At 39.1% G+C, this 25,489-nt stretch overlaps 1 protein-coding gene across 33 annotated transcripts in view; it reads left to right on the top strand.

Moving 5' to 3' along the window:
• The window catches only part of RBFOX2 (RNA binding fox-1 homolog 2), a 292,987-nt gene that overhangs the window by 261,661 nt on the left and 5,837 nt on the right, over positions 1-25,489 (top strand). For 9 of the 33 annotated variants that reach the window (XM_061417270.1, XM_061417263.1, XM_061417262.1 and 6 more), the window contains 9 exons: positions 2,869-2,961; positions 5,764-5,824; positions 8,805-8,858; positions 9,003-9,097; positions 10,203-10,345; positions 14,019-14,058; positions 19,191-19,222; positions 23,574-23,662; positions 24,107-24,179. In XM_061417270.1, coding sequence (XP_061273254.1) covers positions 2,869-2,961; positions 5,764-5,824; positions 8,805-8,858; positions 9,003-9,097; positions 10,203-10,345; positions 14,019-14,058; positions 19,191-19,222; positions 23,574-23,662; positions 24,107-24,179 — 680 coding nt within the window. Of the gene's footprint in view, positions 1-2,868; positions 2,962-5,763; positions 5,825-8,804; positions 8,859-9,002; positions 9,098-10,202; positions 10,346-10,831; positions 10,935-14,018; positions 14,059-17,000; positions 17,044-19,190; positions 19,223-23,573; positions 23,663-24,106; positions 24,180-25,489 lie in introns of those variants that run through there. The other 24 variants (XM_061417272.1, XM_061417271.1, XM_061417294.1 and 21 more) reach the window with 13 other exon arrangements.

Here is a 25,489-nt window from a genome sequence, read left to right as displayed (position 1 = left end):
CTAAAGTCATATTGAAAAAAATCTTACATATGTAGGCTTCAATGTTAAACTTTGTCATTTGCTGACCATGAGCTGCCAATGCTTATGATACCATGCAGCCACTGTGTCACAGATGGCCCATCAACACATTATAGAAAGGAGGATCATAGAACACATTTAACAATTAGATCTGAAAGCAGAAATTTAAAAAACTGTGGGACTAATGTAAGTTAGTCAATGGAATTCAGAACTTAGATTTCGAAGCGTAATTTCTAATTTTCTCAGCATTAGCTGTAGAAAAAAAACTACGCAGAAGCAAGAAGACCTTGCTGTTGCTCTGGGCCTTGTTGATGCTTGAGTCCTTAACCTCAGGTTGACTCCATGTCTTTACTTCAAAAGGAGACCAATAGGTTAATCCTTTCTACCCATGGGTGTATTTAAAAGACAAGTATGTATGTATGTATATACATACTTGGGTATATAGATAGAGATAGTCAATGCTAGAATTAAAAACTTAGGTGCTAGTTGGATATCAGATAATTTATAGTTCACTAACTTAACCGAAGGTATCAAATGTATGAGGCTGTGACAATCAGTTGAAATACAGATTATAGTACTTCTAAAATGTGATACAAAACCTCATCACAACCTGCAACCTTTTTTAAAAGATTTGACTTTCCTATTGGAGGGCTCTCCAGGATTGAAGAACTGGCTTCCTGCCTTTATCAGATGCTAGTGTGACAGATGGAATAATTCATTAGTAGCTTGTCCTTGTACAACTTGAGTTGTCAAAGTGGCTATAACATCTTGATATCAAAATTTGTTTCTGAAAATGAGTTCCCATTGATATTTTCAACACATATACATTTTAAAGGAACATTTTTAATTAAAATTACCCATAGTATTACATCCTAAGCTACATATTTTTTACAAAAATATTCTTTTCAGCTTAGCATTTCACTTTCTAAATATCCAGATTGAAGGTGGAGGTAATCCATTGGAATCCTCCACGGATTGCTACCCAGTCGTATAATCATGTAGATGCTGAGTCATCAGATCCTTTGGAATGATGAAATTGCTTTTATAAAATCTTATCAAACAGTGCACATTGTCGGCCATCTCAGTTAAGAATATGCATCATATATACAGGTGTGCTCATGGATTAAGCAGCAAAGCAGAACTTAAGTACAAATAAAGGGTTCAGGTTATCCTACAATGGAATATTCAAAGAATGGTAGAGGGACAGTGAAGCTATTGGAAAATGAGGACTGTCTCCAAAAATTCTAAGTTACCACTCTACAGAGGTAAATAGCGAGAAATTGTTATAGTTGCTGAGTGGAGAGGCAAGGGCAAAGCACCTAGAAGGAAGCTGATGTCGTGCTTTTTGAAATAGTCCTGCTGCTGCTGCTGCTGCTGCTAAGTCACTTCAGTCGTGTCCGACTCTGTGCGACCCCATAGACGGCAGCCCACCAGGCTCTGCTGTCCCTGGGATTCTCTAGGCAAGAACCCTGGAGTGGGTTGCCATTGCCTTCTCCATTGTGTGAAAGTGAAAAGTGAAAGTGAAGTCTCTCAGTCGTGTCCGACTCGTAGGGACCCCATGGATTGCAGCCTACCAGGCTCCTCCGTCCATGGGATTTTCCAGGCAAGAATACTGGAGTGACTTGCCATATCCTGCTGGTGTTGAAATTGGAAGTAGGATGATGACCCAGACTGGCTTTTCAGATATCGTGTGAACAAAGGAAGTACAGGAAGTGGCATCCCACTGCAGTATTCTCACCTGGAGAGTCCCGTGGACTGAGGAGCCCGGCGGCTGTAGTCCACAGGATCGCAGCGTCCGAGGCGACTGAAGCGACAGCACGCGCACATACTCACAAAGGCGCACAGTGGGTCCGCTCCCCGGCCTCCTGCGTTTTCTGCTTGACGAATTAAAGCTTCATGGTCTGTTTGTTTTCCAGCGTCTATGGTGGACAAATAAATTAATCCTATTGCTGTTCTGTGGTATTCTTTCCTGTTGAATAGTATGCAGTTCATGTCACTAACTAGATCTCATTCCCACTGTCTTTTGACTATTCCTTTTCTCTCTACATATGGAAAAAAACGAACACGTTGAGTAGGCTTCAACAGATGTATAATTTAGGCAGATCTGGATAAGCAGTTTCTGAACTCCAGCTGAACATATTCTTACTCTTGTGTCAATCTGTTTGTTTAAAATTCACATTGAAGAAAAGTTATAATTGACCACTGCCTAATGGTCTTTTCATTTGCTTAGACGAACATGAGTGCTCTCTTCTCCCATACCCAGTACCCATGAATCAAATATCCACACTATGTCTTAAATTATTCCATTCCCAGAGGAATTGATGGTGCTGTAAGCCATAGGCCAAGTGGAGCTAAAATGGTTAGACCTCCTAACAAATGCATTTTATGAAGCTGGCACCCAAATATCAAGCTTCATATAGAAGTTGCTGAGGAATAATAGATTTGATTATTTTTTAGTATTAGATAAAGGGACATGTACATTAACAACATGAAATGAGAAAGATAGGATTATTTTTAAATGTTCAGATTCTCAGTTGACTAGTTTGACCCGAGTAACTCTATACCTCAGTTTTGGTCTGGCCTCACATGCTTTTTGTTTTATTTCATTATTATTATTGTTGTTAATCACATTATTACTATTATCACTACTACTATAGTTCTTTATCCTTTTATTGGATTTCATTTCCCTTTACAAAACATGCATGGACCAACAATGTGACTTTGGGAGAGTATTGCTGAGTTGTTGCTGACGTCAGTTTCATACTGTGATATTTTTTTTCTATTTACCAAGAGATGAGTACTTCAATATAACGATGTGCATGTTTTCCCCCCTTCTCCCGCTGCATGCAGGGATTCGGGTTCGTAACTTTCGAGAATAGTGCTGATGCAGACAGGGCCAGGGAGAAATTACACGGCACCGTGGTAGAGGGCCGTAAAATCGAGGTGCATGTCTTCAATAATTCAACTTCTGGTTTATATTTTTATTTCTCTTTTTATGTATTGCCTCACTTATTTCACATTTGGAACCCTGTCTTGTTTGTGGTGTGTGTATTGTGTCTCTGTGTCCTTCACTTTCTTGCACTAAAATGCTGTAAAAGTAACACTTCTATTCTCCCTCCCCCCCATTTTTGGTTGTTTGGGGGTTTTCCTTTCAATTTACCTGTGTGCGAATGTATATGTATTTGATTTCATTTACTTTTTTCCTCCGAGATGTTCATCCTTCTACTCTCTTGATTTTTTTCCTTTGCTTCAGTTTGCGAGACTCTGAAGTCCTGTAATCAGGCCAAAATAAAACTAACGTTGAAAACGTCTAAAAACTGTCCAGTTTAGAAATGTGTCCTGTAATGAATCAAGGGGCCAGCCAGTATCCTGTCTCTCTTGGGAGTCCAGTTTGCCTCCACCTGCGTGTAATAAGTAAGGAATAAAAGATCTTAGAGGTTGGGAGGTAGGGAGGAAAGAATCCAAAACTCATGTGGTTTTTAAATATATTTAATATCCAGAATTTCAGCAATTACTGGATTAAATTCTCCAGCAGAGGGTTGGGTGGCCACCTGTAGCATGCACTAAAACTGAGACTGAGTTGGCCACCTGGTACTCACTGGCCCTTTTCATCACGCAGTGAAGGTTAACTGGCTCCTTTCCCCTTTCCCAGTTTTTAAAAGTATGAAATATAAAAGCCACCATTTTGAGTAAGATGTCTGCATATTTTGCTTTTTTTCCCCCCCTCCCTTTCCAATGGTTTAGCATTTAGGGCCCTTCACTTGACTCACTCTTTCCATGGTAACTATACACAATGCTGGCGATGGTGCCCGTTGGCGGTAAGTGAAACCAAAGCACTGGAGAAGAAGCTTTTTAAAAATGTAATTACAAACAAATAAGAAAGAAAAAGTCCATCTGCCATCTCACATTAACACTACAAAATGTGATTTGACTTGTTCCTCTTCCTTTTCCTTTCCCCCTTTTATTTTCAATGCTGTTGAGTAATGCCGCCTGGACTCTGGATGTACATATTGTTTTGTAGCCGTCTGAGCTGTTTGAGTACTGACGTCATGGTGATTTTTTTCCCCTTGCACATCTTACTCAGAGTTACTGAACTCCAGTTTGGCTGGTTTTATTAATGCACTTCCTGCCCCTACTTCCTTTCCTCCTTTTCCTCTTTCCCAGACCTCTGTTTGTAGCTATGACTGTCCCTTCTTTGCCCTTGACAGCTCTCTCTCCTGCCCGTGACAGCCTTCCTGACTTTTCTCTCTTCTCTTCCCTTGCGTTTTGTTCTCCTGACCCACTCTCTCTTCCTATCCTCCTCCCTAGTCCTCCCCGCCCCTTCTCTGTTCTGTGCAGCTATTGGTCTCTTTGCTGACTGGTGGTTTCTGATTGGTTCTGGCCATTTTTCCTTTAAGTGCTTGGGTGCTTTCTGCTCTAGCAGCTAGTAGAAGCTCTTGCCCCATTCTAATCCTTGTCTGTGAGAGCCTCGCTCTTCACTTTCTCCCGTCTTTCCAAAATTGATTGTTTTTTTTCTTTCTTTTATTTGTGTGTGTGTGTTTTTTAACTGCATGCTCTCAGTCTCATCATTGTTGTATCCCATTCTTTCTTTTTAAATGTGAAATGTTGGTATGATTTTGTGGGCAAACTAGAGTAAATGAAGTTTCAAGCTCTTTTCCTCACATAGGAAGGTGATCACTATACCAATCTTAAAAAAACACAAAACAGTTTTGGTTCCAACTTCACCTAAAATTGGTGGAGTTTTTGCTAGCAAATTTATTGCTATTCAAATTTAACATAATATAAATCCCCAGAGTGAAATAAAACATATTTTGTATAATTTTTATGTTTTATAATTATTTTAAAAACTGGTCTGTTTCTATGTACCTGACAACATAGTGTATAACCAGGTTCTATGGTAAGACTCTACCCTCCTTGCAAGAACTTGGAAGCTGATTCTGACACTGGACTGACTACAGGATCCTGGCTTCCAAGCCCCATTCATCTTTTCTTTATCAGCACCATCTTTGTAATGCCTCTTTACCTTAGCACTGAGAATGCTTTAATTATGCAGTTCTGTAATGAGGGTAGAGAGTACCATAAAACAAAAGAAACATAAAGCTTTATTTTTTTTTTCAATTCTTTTTAAGTGCCTGATTCAACAGCCTTCTGAAAACTTTCTTCTTAAATGAGTAGGGCACATAATCTAGAAAATTCAAAATAGTCCTAAAGCCTGTCAACATAGGAATTTAAGTTCCTATACTTTTTTTTTCCAAACAGTAAAATTTTATACAAGCATGTAAACAATGATCAGATCCACAGATTTTTTTCTCCTATCTTCCTGTAAATCTGTTTCCTGAACCAATATAGCAAGCCTCTGTTTTATTAATGAACTTCAAAGTTCACATGCAAACAGGGCTCTTTCCAATTTTTTCCGTAATTTCCTCAGTGCAGAGACTTCTCTGTTAAAAGATCTCCAAAGAACTTGCAAATGTACTTTTTCTTTGGAGTCCTAGATGGTAAAGTTGCCCTAGTTTTCCATTTGAAGACCAAGAAACTGTATTTTACTCTTGTTAGCCTCATTTAATGAACACTTTAATTAAAATACTATATATTAATATTTTATATTGCTATATTAATTATTTAAATAAATTATCTCTGAAATTTGCATTGTAAACTGAATACTTTGTTATTGAATAAGCACCTCCATGTTCCCTAATGTGGTCTCCTTCCTCCCTGTCCCCCCTTTCTACTTTGTACCTGTAGGTGAATAATGCTACAGCACGTGTAATGACCAATAAGAAGATGGTCACACCATATGCAAATGGTAAGAGGTTACGAATCATCTTCAGAAAAATGTCACTTACGTCATCTATTCTTGTATAGATATATGAACTTTTCACAAACATCAAAGACTTCTTGATTTCAGTCTTCAATTTTTTTCATGTACATTGTAGTATTTTTTTTACCTGGCAGAGTTAATTTTTATAAATTACCTTTTTGGTTTTTTTAATTATTACAGTCTTAGTCTCAGTAAAATCCATGTTATATAGTGTGAACATGTCATTTGAGATTTCTGCTCAAAACCCTCTTTTAGCTGCTGAAGTTCTTTGTAATATGTTAGGCTTGTTCAAGATCTTACTTATCTGAATATGAGTGGAATAATTCTTGACCTCTTGTTCTCCTTTTAAAGGAATGCTCTAGAGGTAATAGCCACGGGGTATGTGTGTGTGTAAAAATAAAAGTATTTTATATTTCATGGTTATATGTTATGTAGTGAGTTTTATAAATGTTTCTCATTAAGAGGGAATTTTTCTATAAATATTTTATTTAACAAAAACAACTTCTGCTTCAGTTGTCAACGTTAATCTAGATTCATGTTGCCTGAGTAAGACAGGATATAATTTTAATCTATAGCACAAGAGTAGTTTTGCACACTGTGTTCCACAGGACCATCTTTGGAGGGGAAAGAAAACTGAATGGACTGGGTCTTGAGGCCCATGGCTCTACTTTGAAGAACCTCATTCACATTGTATATTTTAGAGTTCTGCATGAGATTTTATCTAGAGTAAAAAGAAGAGTTTCTCCCTCTTTTGCTAGAGTATGATAGTATGTGCTGGTAATGTCTTAAGTCAAGAAGAAGTGTATTAGTTGGCCTTCAATAAATATGTGTAGCTCAGCTTTTCAAATAGAGTATAGTATACCTTGCATTTATTAGCATAACTTGCATTTTCCTTAGACATTTTACTAGTGGTATATCTTGGGATACCGTCACCTTCCAAGTTACATTTTGTTTTCTTCTTTTCACTGCTTCACAAAAACAAGTTTTTGCAATTTTGATTTTTTAAAAATCAAACTTAAACAAAATAAGGAGAGACAAAGTATGTCGGATTCCCGTTAGATCCAGTGGGACAGACAGAGCTACTGACGAATTGAGAAGACAGGAACTCTCCTGTTAATCTGTCTCTCCATTTTACTCTGTGACAGTGGGCCAGTTTCCCAACCCATTTCTGTTTTCACCACTATCAAGTGGCAGCCAGAATTTTAGCACCACCAGGCTCTTCTTTAGAAGTCATCAAAATCCAGCCCTCTTAGCTTATTCTTCAGGAAGTAAAGCCCAGGGAAATATAATATTGATACTTGCTCATTGTCCCAGAAGTGGTGTCTTATCACTCTTTTTCAGTTTTGTGAAAATCAAGTGACATAAACGCCCGTAAAAATACATTGTAAAGTGTACAAAACTAAACATATTCAAGCTTTTGTTGACAGTATTCCATTATTATCATGTGCATCCATTGTACGCATTTAAAGGGAGTGCTTAAGTAGTAGTGCCACTGATAGAAAAGGAAAAGTTCACTTTTTAATATTATTCTAAATCACTACTCAAGCCTACTGGAGGCAGACTTTAGAAACCTTCAGCTGCTGTGTTAGAGATTCTGCGAAGAGCACGCTAGGTGCTTTCTGGTGAATTCTCAGCATGTTCTTACTGGCTTTGAGTCTCCTGACTTGTCTAACAATGCAGAACATTGGTGCTTTTACAACTCCAGTAGGATTTGAAGACAAATTTTGAAATTTTCATGCAGAATAGTGAAGAGGCATGTCTATAAGCACATGAAATAATGAATGGGGGATTGGAATGATTCCAAATGAATGGGTTTTCTCTTGAGTAATGTCTTTGCTTATAGTCATTTAAATCTGGTGATTGGCCTTTTCATCTTTCCAGTCGCATATTTATAGAGTAGCAGTGACACAATGTTACAATGTTACAAAAACCAAAGGGCCAATTTTTCAGAAAAATAAAATGGCTTTATTTATTTATAAAAATTTTATAAATGTTATAAAATGATAAAATTCAAGAAATACTTATTAAGCTTTTTCATGTAGAATGCTACTCTATCAGTGGGCAATAGAACATTTCTCTTTTTTTTTTTTTTACCACTTACCATATTCCTATAAATATAAAAAAGGAAATGTAGAAATTAAAGTGACATCAAACCTAATGTTGTTTAGAAATACTTAAAATATTTACACTAATGTTCTGTAGTGGTCTTATATTCTTTAGCTTAAAAGTCTGATTAATGTACATATGCTTCTTATAAATTAAAATCTCAGAAGACATGCACCAAAGTTAGGAACATACCTTGAATTTTATCATTGCATGTCTCTCCTTTGTGACTTAGTTAAACTCCAGTGAAATCCCAATGGGAAATCCCAAGGAAAGAAAATTTCCATTTACCCAGAATACCATTAGCATGCTATAAATAAATGAACAGGGAGTTCAGAGGTCCAGGTCAGATTTGAACTCAGTCAAAGGATACTGTTTTATAATAAAACAGCTAGAGTAGTAAACAATGTCAAGATAATATGTAAGACAGTGCATCACAGTGGGATACCAAATTCCATATATTGTGCCTTTTTCCCTTCTTCTAAACAAGGACTAGGTCATTTAGCAGTTCTGTGAGAGACAGTATACAAAACCCCCAGGATTTATTTGTATTTCTTTTTCCTTCTGTCATTCCCTCTCCATCTTCCTTCCTTCCTCCCTTCCAATTTTTTTCTCACCTCCTCTTTCCCCTACCACCTCTCCCTCTGCCAAATCTTCATTATCCTTTCACTGTGCTAGTCCTGCTTAAAGAGGGTCAGGTCCAAAAATACCATCACCCTCTCATGTAAACCCCCACCGGCATCCTAAAAAGAAGATGGTACCAGGCAAGAATGAATCCAGAGCATCTGAAGCCCTCCTTTACCTTCTGTCTGTTCCTCATGTAGTCATAAACATTTGCTCACTGTCCTCTCTTCCATTTCAGGTTGGAAATTAAGCCCAGTAGTTGGAGCTGTATATGGCCCTGAGTTGTATGCAGGTAGTATTTAAGCTAATTTTTCCATTTGTGCTATTTACATATATATTTATATATATATATATATATATATATAAATCTATTGTTTTTCACTTTCCTACTCCTTAGTAATCTTTTTGCACCTTTTCATTTCCTAAATACACTTAGCATCCAGCTTCCAAGCAGATGTGTCCCTAGGCAACGACGCAGCCGTGCCCCTGTCAGGAAGAGGGGGCATCAACACTTACATTCCTTTAATCAGTAAGTAGCCTATGTTGACCTGGCTTGGAGTTTGAGAGTTTGACTGTTGTGAGTAAACAGTGAGGTACTGGTCCTTTTGTCCCCCCAAATACACGTAACTGAAAAGGAGGCATTCATGAGAGAGTTAAATCCTATCATTAATGCCCTGTCCTATGCTAGAATCTTACTAGCCTGTGCTAGAATCTTTTTGATCAAATGTTAAGATGGCCACAAAGCACAAATAGTCGGAAAAGGTAGAAGAGGATGAGGACACATAAAGAAAATTTTAGTTCTGCACTTTGTAATGAAGCAAACAAAGAAGGGATTATTGGTGGAACGTGTTGTACATGCTATCTGCAAGTCAGCTCTGGGCTTGAATAGAATACCACTCAAATGCCGCTCCAGTTTTATTGATTATTCTCAGCTCTGTTGGTATCTCTAAAGTCATTTTGACCTGAGCTATTTAGCTCCAGCAAGAGATATAATTAAACAGAGTTCAGTGGATATGGAATCAATGTCCCCGCATGCTTTCCAGAGGATAGCACACTTAAAACAGGCCCTTAGAGAATGTCTGCCTCTTGAAAGCACACAAGGCTGCAGGGGAGAGGCAGTTTCCTTCTCACCTCTCATTTCTGGATTGAAACATGTTAGATAAAGAGAAAGGTGGACTCATGACGTGTCTGAGACTATTTAGTGTGCCTTGGAATGTGGCAGCATGTCAAAGCACAAAAGGATATTCTTATGAAAAATAATTATTTAAATTGATGTAATAACATCTGAAATAAGATTAATAATTAGTCAGTGAAAGAGTTTATATCAAACAACTTAAACTGGCTGTAGAAATGAAAAGTCTTGTCTGCATTATGGCAGCAGTTCTCGAGTTTCTTGACCTATTTCTCATCAGCTTGCATTGTAAGGCCAAAATTGGGAAGGAACAAAGAAACTCATGATTTGTGATAAGTGAGGCATGGTGTCAATGAGTTATGGCATATCGTATATTTCCATTTCATTTTGGGAAAAGTTGTAATGTGGGGGTATCTTTTCATCTTTCCTGTAATTGTTGTATAGCAGGTTGTGATGTTATACGTGCTGCTGAATGCAAGTTGACATTTCTGTCATATTTTGGGTCTCCCTTTAGTTCCTGGCTTCCCTTACCCAACTGCAGCCACCACGGCGGCCGCTTTCAGAGGAGCCCACCTGAGGGGCAGAGGGCGGACGGTATATGGCGCAGTCCGAGCGGTACCTCCAGCAGCCATTCCCGCCTATCCAGGGTAAGCAGTAGATTCCCAAATAAGCAACTGGATAAAACCAGAATACCATGGCCCTCTTATAACTTCTAGGATGTTGCCGTGCCACATAGTAGAGATTCTTTGAATATTTGCAAATTAACAGATTAGATGACAAGAACCATACCATTGTCAGAATGTAACAGAATATCAATGCATTATATAAATCTTCATCTTGGCCACCTTAAGCCCTCACAGTAGTGGCTTAAGACGGTAGCCAGAACTGTCTTGTGTTCACTAGCAGTGTGTTGGCATGGAGTTCACTCAGCATCGCACGAATTTGGATTAACACTCCTGCAGAAAACCAAACTAGGAGCTCAAGATTGTAGCGCAAGACTGCGTCTGCTGGGCTCACCCCTCCCCACCACCCTTGCTGGGCTGAGGCTCTCACATGTGCCCTCCCTTGTGGTTTCACTGCCTGGTGGTGAGCAGCAGAGCTAGTTACCCACAATGGATTTGCTTTCTTTGTAGGAGACGGATTAAAAGAGGTTAATTCAAAGATGAACCAAGTCCAATTGAATCAAGGGAGAAAGGGAGAAGTAGGAAGAATTAAACCACAGTTGGCTTCTGAATGATGGTAAACAACTAACGGAGCTGAGCATCCTTCACCCTTTGATTTTTGTACGGAGGGTGTCTCATGCAGTGGAATGATTCCATAGCAACAAATAAATCCTTTGTTACTGAATATGGGGGAGAAGGAGTGAAGATGGCAGGTTTTGATTTCCGTTGTTTCTCAAGGCCAGCCTACAATGTATATTTTTATATAAAAAGTGGACTTTTATAAGTTAGTTGTATCAGGACTTTCTTCAAAGATGTGACGTTTGTGTTCCTCTTCTTTTTTCTGCCTGTGACAGGTTTTTTTCGCATATACTTACTGAAGAATAAACAGTGGCAGAGCAGCCTGTTCATTGCTACTTAGTAAAAATGTAAAGGGAAAGAGCCTCCTTTGTAGGTCCTTTTCTGACAGCAAAATTGACTGTGAGGTGTACTAATTTAGTAGTTAGTCATAGACCAAAGGGACATGCCATTCAGGGTCCTCAATTACACAGAATTAAAACATTTTTATCAGACAAGACAAATATGGGTGTTGAAATTGGCAGGCTCCAGAAGCCACTAGAAGGGGAACTACTTTAGAAATAAACCTTTGTTTGCAGTCTATAGATGTTTAAATCCCATGCATTCCATCATCTCCATCTTCTGCCATTACTTACTTTTAATTTTATCCTTTTTTCCCTCTCAACTTGACCTTTGACCTTCAACCTCTGACATCTCCTTTTAAAGAAGTGACTAAAGATACAATATTGTTTCATCAAGAAATATTCAAGTAAAACGTAAAACTGAGCCTTGGATGTTCTACACACTAGGAAAATTGTTTACAAAGCGTCTTCCATTTCAGTCCAAAAGATCGTACTGTCCTGTTTGCAAAGAGATACTGCTTACCAGAAACATGGGATTGTATTTTGTAATATTCCTGAGTTACTTTATCAAGTGGTTGAATTCGTTCCTATTCAATATAGGTCATTTTAGTATATTGGCCAAACTTGAAAACCCATTCTCTACCAAGTCTGTGTCAGGTATATATTTGCTCAAAGATACTTTACCTTTATGTCTAATTACATCAATTTCTGTGCATTACATTGAACACTAATTTCCCATGTTTTATTTTTTATTAACTAAACCACCTGTTTACATGGAAGATGGCAAGGAATAAGTCCAGTATTTTATGGGGAATGGCCTAAAATTGCTTTTTAGCTTAGTGAACTAATTTCATCATTAATCATTGTGTTCTAGCCTCCTCGTGGCATTTGATATAGGGAATATTGGAATTCTTCTAGATTTAGGTGAATATTCCCAATGAGTGATACAGTTTAGCATAAAAGTTACTCATGTTTTTAATGCCACCACTCTTCTCTATAGAAGAAATATTTTCGAACTTTGCCTATTTCCCCATACTAAAATAGTTGAAGGTTAATTAGTCACCACTTGGCATCGATGCTTTGGCATTTTATCAGCCTTCTCATTATAAACAAGTCTCTTTTTTACTAAAATGCAGTTGAGAGGCAGATTATTTTCTAACCTCAGATTTTAGCTGCAGTTGGAGACTGAAAATGGACAGAATTTATCTAAATGGCCTCAGAGGTGAATTTGATTTGCCTATTGTGTACTAATACAAAGGCACAGAATAATTGGGGCATCACAAAGTGTGATCATACTATCCTATAAATACAGCAGAACCTCACTGGAAGTTGAGTTCAGAAACTTTATAGCTACCTGTAAAAAATAAATTATTTTCATATTCATACTAAAACTATGACTTGATAACCTCACTTGCTAGCTTGTTTATTATAGCGGAGAAGGTAGTAGTGAAAATTTCCAGCTTGTTTAGTTGAATAAATGATAAACAGATCTTTTAATTTTAAATAACCAAATCTTGATTTAGTGAAAAGACTCTTATCTTTTTTTCTCTACTGCTATTCTGTCTTTTGGTCCCAAAATAAAGTTTTGGGGAAATTATATGCACAAAATAGCTCAAAAGGCTTGAAGTCTATATCTTGATTATAATAGTTTAGTGTCACTTAGGATTAAAAACCAGAATGGTGTATTTTCTTTTTGTTCAATACAAATTTATTTTCTAAGCAGGAAAATAGATCTTTTTATTCCTAATCAAGCTACCTTCTCGATTTTATTCATTTAAATAAAACAGGTCATGCCCAGAACCTCAGTTATCAACTGTATTTTTCAGAATTCCATGAATATTCTTATGGTCAAAAAAGAACCCTTAAAGTCTTCCAGTTACTCCTCCCACTCTGGATTATATTGTTACTATCTGGGATCCCCACTGCACCTTTCAATTCTTGGACCTTGGACCAATCACCTTAACCTTTAGCTCATTATCTCTGCTTGTGAAAGCAATGCATTGTGGGTATTTTTGGTTGTGTTTTTTTTTTAATTACATTTCTCTGTTTACTTTGGTCAGAATTGATTGACTTGTTTTTCTGAGGTGTTGCATTGGTTCTTAAAATGCTGAATAATAATACTTTGCATGCTTGTGTGATCAGCCAAATCTTATCGCATGTCTAATGTGCAGGGTAAAAAGCAGGTGATGTATGGATATCAGAAAAGAATTTCTACGTTTCTCTGAAACTGATAACAAAATACTAAACATAATGTTGAAGCATACTTTGCATACAGGTCCTGCCCTAGTGGGATTCTTTGGGGGTTTTTTGTTTTTGTTTTTTCTTTTTTTCATATTTAACCCCTCTCTGCACAAACCCTGCCCCCACCCCCACATACACACACCCCTTTTGAAAAGAAAAACGTCCTCTTAGGACAAGCTCATTTTTTTTAATACTCTCAATATGAAAGGTTGGTGTTTCCAATCCAGCAGGTTCTCCATAGCTATACTTGGCCCTCTGGGGATGCTCTTTATTGCTCTCATCCCACTCTAGTTACTAGATTGGCAGGCGTTTTCTTCTAGGGTTGCAGCCCTCCCCTGCCTTGCCTGTCTCAGAGCCACCCCAACCTCTCCAGCCCAGGGTCCGTATTCATACATCACCTGCCCGTGTAGAGCGCATGTGCATGCTGCCGTCCTCAATAACCGGAATGTGTTTCTGTTCTTTTGTTTTTTTGTTTTTGTTTTTGTGTGGATTTTCTGCAGTGTGGTTTACCAGGACGGATTTTACGGTGCTGACCTCTATGTAAGTACACACACCGGGGCCTTCTCGTCCCCATCCCCTGACAAGCCAGCCTTTTTTTTTCTGTTTCTTTGGTTTGGTTTTTTTTTTTTTTTTTTTTAATATAGTTTATTTAATTTTTATTTTATTTTTCCTTGTGGATATATATATATTTATATATTTAAGAATGCAAGCATGCTTCTCTGCCACTGCGCTTGCCCCTGGGTGCAAAAACTAAGCCTTTGGGTTTCCTGGTCATTGCTAGAATCAGTCTACTGGACATATTCTTTTCCCTTCCCTATGCCCACAGATAATTCTGTGTTTCACGAATATATTTGAGAGATGATCAGCAGGTTTAAAGTCTTTTCTTCCTGTCGTCTCATGTGCATACATAAATAACAGGACCAGCGTAGCCTGAAACCAGCTCTTTCCCTTTTCTGCTTTTCTTTTCATTTCACATCCCTCTTTAGATCATTAGGGCTTTGATTTCTGTAGATGGCAAGAAGCTTCCTGAAATGTGTGTTTTCCTGTTTCACATGCTTTGAGAGAGCACTGTCTTATGAGAGTGAGGTGTGAGGAATTGATGCCAGTGGAGAGTGGGTAGGAATGAGAGGAAACCAAATACTCAGTGCAGAAGGCTTTTCTGTATCAGAAGGTCCATAGCCAGTGGGGCCCTTTCTTTAAGAGCCATCTAGAAGGAGACAGATGGCATCGTTAGCAACCTACACTCTTCTACAAACGTTTGACTCATACAAGATTTGTTGATTTGACCAGCCATGGTAACACCTTTATTACTCTCCAGTATTTAAACTGTCTAGCTATAGCTCGAGTCTTATGACTGGTGGTCACATGTTATTTAAAATATGGACAAAATGATCTAACCTGACAAAAGAGTCAAGTTTTTGAGTTTTGCAAGTCTTTTATTAGGACCTCTCTCCAAAAATCTCTTTCTGAATGCATGCTTAGTCTAACTACCCACATTGTTAAGAAATCATTTCCTGAGAAATACTTGTCAGCATGAAATGATTCTTTGGGCACAGTGTAGAATTGTCTGGAAATGATTTCTCTACCCTAATTTCTCCAAAGTCAATAAGGATACCTTTTTAATGAACTGTTTGAACAGTCTGCCAGAGATTCCCAGCAATCTTAAAACATTAATGCCCTTTCAGAATGCATGTGGAGTATGCATTCTGTATTGCTGGAAGTAGACAGGAGAGAGCAGTTCTCTGAGATAAAGTGGGGGGGTGTACACACCTGGCCGTTTAGAGCAGACCTTCAGAGTAGACTTGAACACATGCTTGAAGGAACCTTAGCCATGATTTGGTCCAGCCTCCTCACTTTGTGGATATGTTTCTTAGATTGTGACACCCACATTACCGAAATTGTTTGTTTATCCAAGCATAAAACCCAAATAATCAATATTTCATTACCTCTCATAGTAATTTAGTTAAAATCCACATCTTTCCTCTAATGGTCTTCAAGAAGTAAATGAAAGATCTCTTTTTCTTATGCTCACGGTGAAACTTGAGGATTAGGAAACTATTAATATATCCTACTTTTACACCAGAGTGTACTTTTCTAAATACATGTATATACATAAGCTCTTATAAGCATGTACATCCTCCCATATACATTAGTCTCCATAGTCTCATGAAGCTCACCTTTATGTTATTTAAGTTTTCTTGAAATCTGGTCTATTCGAGTACACTTCCTCTTGGATTGGAGTTTGTTTTTTCTCTAATACCTTATTTGGGGATTTCTTAAGTGTAATGTACTTCTAGCTTATTAAGATTTGCCTCCTTCCACCTTGTTAAGTCGTCCAACCGAGTATTTGTTAACAGTTCTGTCACTTCCTTAGTTTACAGTATGTGACTTTATTAAGAGAGAAATGATTTTTCTGCACTTAAGAAAATACTCTTGTTTTTTTTTTTTTTTTTTTTTAATCTACGAATTGAACAACCTTATCAAGCTGAACAGAAGTAATTCAGCAACCTTGCCAAAACATTTTTTTGATCTGTGGCCCCTAGTTGATGAAAAGACTGAATACTAATGATATTTTTATTTCTTAGTTATCTTAAGCCAGTTAGTTACTTAGAGGAAAGAAGAAAAAGTTGGTTACTAGTGCTGAAATGATACCCAAACCCACAAATGGAAAACCGGAAAACATGAGGTGGGAACTGTTGAGTGAGGCTTAGAGTTAACTTTGAGTACAGCTTTTATAACTGCACATTCCCCACCCCATGTGTGAGGTGGCAAAGGAGGCTTCTTTAAAAAAACGCACAAAGAGCAACAATAAAAACCCCTATCATTTTATGTTGAATTTGTTTCTGCTTCTCTCTGTACATTTTCCCTTCTGTGAAAATCTATTAATGTATGTTTAGTTCTTATCTCAGAAAGGAAGATCAGAGATAGAGAGGTTGGTTTATCTAGTCTAAAAAGTGCCCTGAACCTGAACTCGAGGAGACAACATGAGGGAAAAAGAGTTTAAATTGCTGGCTTTTATTTAAGCTACATTAATTTAGGCTATTAACTGTGAAGGTATTTTTTGTAGGCTTTTTTGGTTTTGTTTTGTTTGTAATCTCTCCCTGTCCTCTTCTTAGGCCATAACCCCTGCTGGCCACTTTCTTCCTCCCCGTGTCTTTCATGGCACATTCCTCTCTGGAGAACTGATCTAGCAATCGTGCCCATGACTTGTAAAGAGACTCCCCACGCTAAGATTTGGGAGTGTCACAGGTAGATTATGTGTCTGCCTGCCCCCTCTTTTTCTGATCAGTAGGAAAGACACCGTTCACCCTAATTCACTTTTTTAATGGGATAACAACTGCTCCTAATTCTCACCCTGTGAAAAGCATGCTTGCATCCAAAGGAAAGAAAAGGCTGGTGGGCCCCTTGGCGGGCTTTTTTGTATGATTGTTTTCCTTCCACAGCTGTGTTTTTTGAACTGCTCTTCCTGTGTTCTGTTATAGAATAGTCTTACAGGAACCAATCATTAGCGCTAAAATACCTCAGGTAGGAGTGCCAGTGTGACCTGCCAATCAATCAGATTGTGGATTGCAGTGAAAAAATTGAATTATACTAACCATTCCAGCTCCACGTTAGAGATGGGAACAGAGGCTTTTTTGGACAATCAAGACTTGTGAGCGTGTGATCTAAGGCCTGCTACCTCAGCAGTGCACCCAGTCAAGCTCCTTACATGAGGGCACCTCCTCCAAAATTCCGTGCTCCCGCCCCATTGCCACACGTCCGCCCCAGGTGTGTTACACGCACTGTGCCATCACTGCCACCTCTTTCAGTTTGTCAATCACATTTATCCATGGTGTGAAACTGGTCTTTTATATTTTGAAGAGCTTAGCCATTTGGGATATCTTCTTACTTCTGTGAAAGAAATGAGAAAAGAGAGAAAGTAGAATCCGTCTAGACAGGATTTCTGAATCCCAAATTGGCCCCTGTTGTGAAGTCATTGTAGTAGTTGGGCTGTGCTGCTATGTAAGTTTGAAGTTGTCCTAAAAATCTAGGTATACTAGAACTCTAAAATGGAAGCATATGTTTCCCAAGCCCTCTCTCCTTTTCACTTTAAAACCAGATTAGTGAGGGCAGTGGATTACGATGCCCTGTTCGATTTGCTGGTAGCTAGGTGCTGAGCAAAAGGGGAAGCAGCAGGTAACTTGTCACAATTCAGTTAGTCTATTGATGTGGCCACCCAGCAAGCTTCTGGAGGTGAAACGATTATAGAGAAGCAGAAGAAAAGTGTTTGAAAGGCTTAGTCAGTTGAAGATCATCTTTCATCTATCATAAAAGTAGTAAGTGGAAGATACCAAATCGGTCATAAAGATTCCTTTCCTTAACCCCAAGTTTAATAATAATAGAAATTTAAAATATTTTCCTTAAAAATTTTTCATTACTCTTCCAAGTAGATAAGGTCTCCCAGTCAAAAGCAGTAACGATATTATCATTATTACAAGTTTTGTATTCACATCTGTATTACTCACGTTTAATCCAGTGTGCCATATTGCCACCAAAGAATCTTTGTTCTCCTAAAGAGCCCCTCCTCATACAAGTTCAGTCCAGAGCCGTGGATCTCAGCGGAGGAAGTGAGGGAAAGGAAGGAGTTAGAATCATGTAAAGACAGTGATCCCCAGAGGCACAGCCTTAAGCCCAAGCCAGTTGGACTAGATCTCTGCTCTGCTATAGTAATTCAAAGCATCACACTTGCCATTCTCCCCACCTGCCTGCCCACCTCCACCCCCACTCCCTTTGCTTTTTTACATCCCTTTATGTATGTAAATCCATACACCACATGCAGGGAACAAGCTTTCATTCGTCTGCTGGTCTTGAAATATACATTCTTCTCCTCAGTGTCACATAATGTCATTGTCTTCCAGGTAGAAAGAAGGTGTCTTGACATCACATGCTCACCAAAGTCCTGTTTTAATGTAAATCCTAAAACAAAAATGTAGTAATATACTTAATGGCCAGGTTAAAATCAAGACAAGGGAAGGTTAAATGGAGACAGAGAAAGGCCATGTGTAAGAGGAGAGGTTCTGTAGAACCCTTCCACTCTGTTCTAATTAAAACACAGCTCAGGCCTGTGCAGAGGAGTCACGTGGTCGGCGTGGCAGCACTCTAAAGTTCACTAGACAACAAAATTGGTTCAGAGCGGAGTCCCTAGGTGACACTGAGCAGTGGAAAAGTGAGAGTTTAACAACAACAACAAAAGGATCTTAAAGGTAACAGCATTTTCATTTGAAAAAACTAGAAGTTGAAGGCAGGGATGTGTTACAGAAATGTGAAAAGATAGAATGCTTAAACACAGGAAATATTTTAGAACACTGGATCAGTAGGTCTGGGTGTTGACAGAGGGCAGGCATACAAGTGAGTACTGCGGGTCAGAAGTGAATCAGGAAGATTGACTAGGGAAGTGGTATAGCATTGGGCTGCCCCAGTTGGGAGCATTAGGAGTCATTCAGAATGAATTACAAAGGAATGAGAAAGTAATTGTTTGTAAGGGGCGTGTGGAATATTTGGACCAGGCTTAGCCATGCCAGATTTATCCAGCTGTCAGTTTCCAAAAAGCTGTCTGTGTCTGCCCTCCGACATTAGGGTGTGCTGTGGCCATGCTAATCCCCATTTTTTGTTTTATTTCAAATCACACACAGATAGAATCTGCAAACTGCTTCAGATCAAACAGGTCTGATTGTGTGTAAATACATATGTCCTTTTTAATTTTTATTATTAATGGTTGCTTCAGTTTTGCATTGGTGCATGGTTCAAAGCAATACACATCAGCTATCTCATGACTTCATATCTCCAAATGAATTATTTCTCCTCTTTTTTTGTTTGTTTGTTTGTGCAGTCAGCTGAAGAAATGTTAACATCTCACTCTAAATCTCTCAGTGGAGTCTCTGTTCCCTTCTCTGATATAACAGATGGGTTACTGCTTGTTATAATTATTAACATCGTGGTGTGGGCCAGGGCTCGGGCGGGCCAGATTGGCTCTTTCTCTGGGCTGGGAGGGCCAGTCGTTAGGGTCTGGAATGTTAACTCGAGTGGTGACTGACTGTTTCCGTAATACCAGGTCGTTGTGGCTGCACGCTCTAGTAATTGAGGCTGTGTACTTCACCGAGCTTGTGGTAGAGCCTAGGGCGAACCGCTGTCCCAAGAGAATGCTGGGATAGATAGAGTTAGCCAATCCGAGTCTGAACGTGGTGATTTTGCTGGTCGTTCTAGCTCCAGATGTTGGCATGCTTAGTTTTTAATGTGATTAATAAATGTGGCGCCATACCCCTTCCCCACGCCTGAACCCTGTCTCTCCTACCCCTTCCCCACCCTTGTTCTTTTTGAAAAACCTAAGAAACAGCAATGAAGCCCTTGGTGTTTCAAACTGCACTTTGTTCTCATGTTCCATAAACAACTTCAGATTTGCTCATAGAAGTGAAAGTTGAGAAAATGGTTTCTCCGCCTGGATGCTTTATGCCTTCCAGCATCCAAACTGGAAATAAATATACCTGAATGTTCACTGGCTTATATTATGGTGAGACACATTGTTGAATAACCAATTGAAAGCACCATCAGAAATACTTTGGACTAAGAATACATCTAAGAGGAGTAAATCCGTGACATGTAATTTAGCTTGTGTAATGTGGGGGTAGTCATGGATGAAATTAACAAGTTAATTAGGATATTACTTCCTGTCCTAAAAGTAGATCCCTCCTCCTAAAAAAGCCTGTCTATAGCACCATTATCCTAAAGTAGTTAGAAGAGGAGACATGTGGAAATATTATCTGCTTTTTAAAAAAAAAAAAAATTGATGTAGCTTCTTGAAATTCTCTTGACATTCTTCTTGAGCCTTTTGTTACCAATAATATATTTGCATCTCTGTCCTGCTCCTGATTTTGAATGGCAAAAGGCCCTCATCAAGCTCAGGCTCCGGAGTCAGAGTTCACTTTGAGCAAAAGGAAAGGACTGGAGGTAGATTATCTGCATTCCCTTCTGGTTTGGAAGGAGCCTTCTTTCCCACAGCCTGATCCATTTAAAATTGACTTGATCAACAGTAACATTACCGCTTTGGGGGAGAATGGGTGCATGTATATATGTATGGCTGAATCCCTTCGCTGTTCACCTGAAACTGTCACAAATTGCTAATTGGCTATACCCCGATACAAAATAAAAAGTTCAAAAAAAATAAAACAATAGCATTGCCCCCAAGCCACTGAGGTTCCCCTGGTTTCTTGCAGGCTGAGGAAACCAAGAGGAAATGTCTATCAGTAACCTCATTCAGAACCTCTTTTCTTCCAGAATTAGTGCACTGCCGCTCAAATTTAATGATTGAATACAATCCCCAGTATATCTGACATACCAGGACTTACTGAGAATCTAGTTAGTATTTTTATGGGAACGTATACCTCTGCGCCATGGCATAGAACTTAAGTTTTTAGTTGTTTTACCCAGGTAGTGTACATTGGGCTTTAATTGCTTTTATTACCTTGACTTTTTCCATTTTTAGAGATTATTTTGGATTTTGAAGATCTGCTGAAGGGACAGACTTCCTGATGTCTTGTATGCCACATCACCCTCATTTACAAAGAGGTTTTCCTGAACATGGCCCTGCTTTAGACTTCACACAAGCAAACTTTAATTTTAAATACGTGGAACCATTCATAATGATACAGGAAAAGTGAACCTTCAAGATTCATACAAAGCTTAAAATCTCAACTACAATGATTAACATCTTGTTTTGTTTAACAGTTGGTTTTACTGTTTCATTTCTTCTTTAGAAGTTTTTTTTTAAAAAGTGAAGGAAGGAGATACTTTAGTTTATAAATAATGTAGATACTTAGGCGTGTATGTATGACAGGGTGTATGTTGCAGCTTGGATATACGGCTCTACCCAAATCAGTCTGCCCTGCCTGTCCTGGTAGACCTGTCTAGAACTCAGAGGAAGCTTGTGGATCACATCTAGCCCCTGAGGGTTCTCCTGCCATGGCCCCATCCCATTACCAGTGTTGGTAATATTAATGAGAATTTTCTTATTTATATGAATATCTATGGAAAGATCTATAATTGAAACAATGTTCAAATCATTCACTTAAACAAGGAAGGAATAATACAAAACCACTGAAAACTAATCAGGGATTTTTTTTTTTTTTTAATGTACATTTGCAGCTACTTCTGATGAATTTGAGGAGCATAAATTTAAAGAGCAGGAGTATACTTTACCCCGCAGTACAGTGTTTTCAGTTAGAGAAAGGATAAATTACGTAAGAAAGAAGCAAAAAGCTATAAGAAGAAATTACAGGTATTTCCAGAAGAAGATTTGGACAGAAATAAAAGTAGCAAGCTAGAAGCTACCTAGTAAGGTGGTTAAGAAGACCAGAGGTCCCATTAGAAAATGCTTGTTTTCAATCCTAAGAAACGATATAGAAAAATTCAAATTTTTTTTTGTAGACTTAGCAAAAATTGAACATTTGAAGAGATCGAAAGTAGAAAGCACAGGGCAGAAAGCTTCAGATGTCCATGAGAAACGGACATACTAATCTACGGAAATGAAACGGGCTGTGGCTCACTGCTGAGAAGCCCTCCAAGTGGCCATAGTTATATTTTGCTATATCTGATGGAGCTAAGACAATAATATAAGTATACAACTGAATTAGGTTTAGGGAAAATAGATGAATTCTAAAAAGGTAAAGAAAAAGAAGGAAAATAGGGCTCGCCACTTTTTCCAGTAGCCTGTCTCATGTGCCATTTGTTGTGATTATCTTTGAAATACTTTGTGAAGAAATACACGTGCTTCCCCCTGGCAGTAAAAACCTTTTGAGTATTCGATTCATCTAAACGGAGGTAAAATAGCAGGACAGGGGAATTGGAAGCTCTTTGGGACTAAGAGGATATTTGAACCCGTGGAAGAAAAGCTCCAGAGCCTGTTGTAAGCTTGGGACATAAGGATCCCCAAAGCTTTTAGGAAAGAAAACCAAATGTGGTTAAATGCTTGGGGGAGGTGGGAAGGGCTTCTTAATCTATTTGAACCTAGCCCAAGGAGCCCCCAGCCCTTTGTAATCTGATGTGCCTGAGTCTGAAATATAGACTGAAGTTAGCATACTTTTTCTGTAGGGGGCCAAGTGGTAAAGCCTTTCGTCTTCATTGGCCATGCGGTCTGTGTTACAGCTAGTTTCAGAAACAGGTGGCAGACCACACTGGCCCACGTATGGAGGTTTGCCAACCCCTGGTCTGCACTGGTTCTTCCTTCTGAATGTCATTTGGTTGTCCTAGCCTCTTGGCAAACACACGAGGCCACATGGAGCAGAGCGCTTGTATGGGCCCTTTCTCTATAAACTGCTGTCTTTTAGCAGTAGATCAGGTTGAGTATACGTCAGAGAATCTGAAGATAGCACATATACACTTACATGTTTTAATTCTAAAGGTTCCATTTCCTGTCAGATAAAGTTCTCCCAACTTGCTGTAAATATTTTCCTTGCTGAAAGTTCCAACAAAGATAGATCCAAAATCATATATCTTCATTTAGGGGAAAGAGGGATAAATTAGGAGCTTGGGATTAAAACATACACACTATTATATATAAAAATAGATAGCCAGCAAGGTCCTAGTGTATAGCACAGAGAACTCTACTTAATATCTTGTAATAACCTATAATAGGGAGGAATCCTAAAAAGAATAGATACTTAGATATATAACTGAATTATGTTATACCTGAAAGTAACACCACATTGTACATCAACTATATTTTAATTTTAAAATATTTTTAATCATATTTTCACTTCTTAAATTTGAGAACAGGTACCCCAGTGTAGTTTACTTATGTTACTACTACAAATTGCAAAACAAATCCCGGTCTTGGGCGGAGCTTAATTTTGCACTGAGGAGCAACATGCAGACTGATGCAGTTTGAAACACTCTCTCCCCACGTGTGTGTCTGTGTCCATGTCTGTCTCTGCGTCCCGTCTGTCTGCGTGTGGGCGGGTGTGTGTTCACCTGTCCCCCGGGGGGAGAGGTGTCTGTAAAGTGAGTTCTCTTCTCTCCTGTAGGGTGGGTACGCAGCCTACAGATATGCACAGCCCGCCACTGCGACCGCAGCCACCGCCGCTGCCGCCGCTGCAGCTGCTTACAGCGACGGGTAGGTGCTGAGGGAGGGCGAGCCCCGCTGCCTTGCGCCACCCCCTTCCCTGCCCGCACCCTTTCCAGAAGGGCACTTGGGCCACGGGGCTGCTGCTGAGCTGAGTTTTCTGCAGGCCTTCTCCCCAGACCCTGCCCCACCAGAAACCCACCAGCTCAGACCCTTCCCTCCCTCTTGTTCTTAGGCCCTTCTGGCTCTGACCCCGGTTTCCCGCTCCCTCATCACCAACGCCCTTCTTTTCCGTTTTATAGACCTACTTCAGAGATTTTCAGTTCCTGCCTTTAGGAGCAGACAGAGATTTTTTTTCCATTCTGCTAGTTTCCTAATAGCATTCCAAGACCAGGTTACTCACAAATCCTTAGACAGTCAGACACACTTTTAAGTTTTTGTGTTTTTGTTTGATTACTGTCTTTTCTTTATCCCTGATTGGATTTCTTTTTGCAGTTACGGCAGGGTGTACACCGCCGACCCCTACCATGCCCTTGCCCCTGCCGCTAGTTACGGAGTTGGCGCTGTGGTAAGTAGATGTGCCATTTTTTATTCTTTAAACATTTTACTTCTGACTTTTACCTACAGATTATAGAAGATCTAGGGAGGTAATAAAGTCAGCCCTGTTTCCATTGCCAAAGTATTAAATCCAGTAGGACTACCTGTAAATTTCACGTGGCTCCTTTGTGTGCTCATGTGAGCTCCCTGCCTGGGTAAAGACAGCAGAAGGGAGACTGCTGTTTTATGTTGCCTCAGATGTTAGATGCATGCCTGAGCAGGGTTTTACTAATAGGTGTTAGCTAAGACTTGGGGACATAGGACTCTAGTTTTCAGAAAACTTTACCTGTTTCAAATGCAGATGCCAAAAGATGTCCCTATTCTTAAGCCTTCCAGTAGATAGTAATAGAAATCACCAAGCAGTTGCCTTCCAAAGATATTTTATTAGTAACATTTGTGGCAAAATACAATATTTTCTTAGAAGTATACAAAGCATCCATAGAGCTCATCTAGAATAATCCCCCAGGACACCTCCAGGTCCAGTGACCAGGACTTACTGGATTCAGCAGTGGCCGGTCCACAGAGATGCCACCTCGTACCAGAGCTTTTCTTGCCATCTTCAGTGCCACCAGGCAAGGGCCTGGGAACACAGGGGACCATGTCTGAGAGGGACACAGATGATGGGTCCCAGTTAAGACTTAAAGGATGTTCGAGAGCCTGCCATTTTCCACACTGAATCTACTGATGAGGATCTGTAGGAGGAAGTAATAGGGACTGGGTAGGGGAGGGGGAGGTGTCAGAATTGAGGTAGGAACATAAAATATAAAGAAAGGGATGGGAATCCCTAAGGTTTTATTTAGTGTCCAAATATTATAAATCCTATACCAAAAGAATGACCCAAGGAGTGATACGGTCCTAAGGAACTTTTGGTTGAAAAAGATAAATCATTTGATAATGATCAAAGGAATAAAGTCCAGCTAAAACCCCAGCTATATATACATATACATATATATAGATAGATAGATAGATAAAAATCGGTACGTCAAGAAACAACCTGGTTGTTTTTATAAATGACTGAGGCAGTAGGCTTTATCCACCTCAGGTTTAAATCCAGCACCATCTCAAGCATGGGATGTGACAGTGATACTGATCAGAAGTACCGTGCTCCCCATTGTCAGGTAATGGGAGGAAGGTAAAGTCAGCAATCTGCTTTAGGCCACAATTATGGTGAAATAATCAAGGTAAATAGACACGTGCTTTTCAAAATCCACCTGTTTACAGACCTGGTTTTAAACTGCACAGAGTTTCTCTTCTGTGCTAATTCGTGTAAATAATGAAATG

This window comes from Bos javanicus, chromosome 5 (assembly GCF_032452875.1).
Source record: "Bos javanicus breed banteng chromosome 5, ARS-OSU_banteng_1.0, whole genome shotgun sequence".
NCBI lineage: Eukaryota > Metazoa > Chordata > Mammalia > Artiodactyla > Bovidae > Bos > Bos javanicus.
The sequence above is the reverse complement of the archived record's forward strand: the minus strand, read 5'-3'. Positions and strand labels throughout refer to the sequence as shown.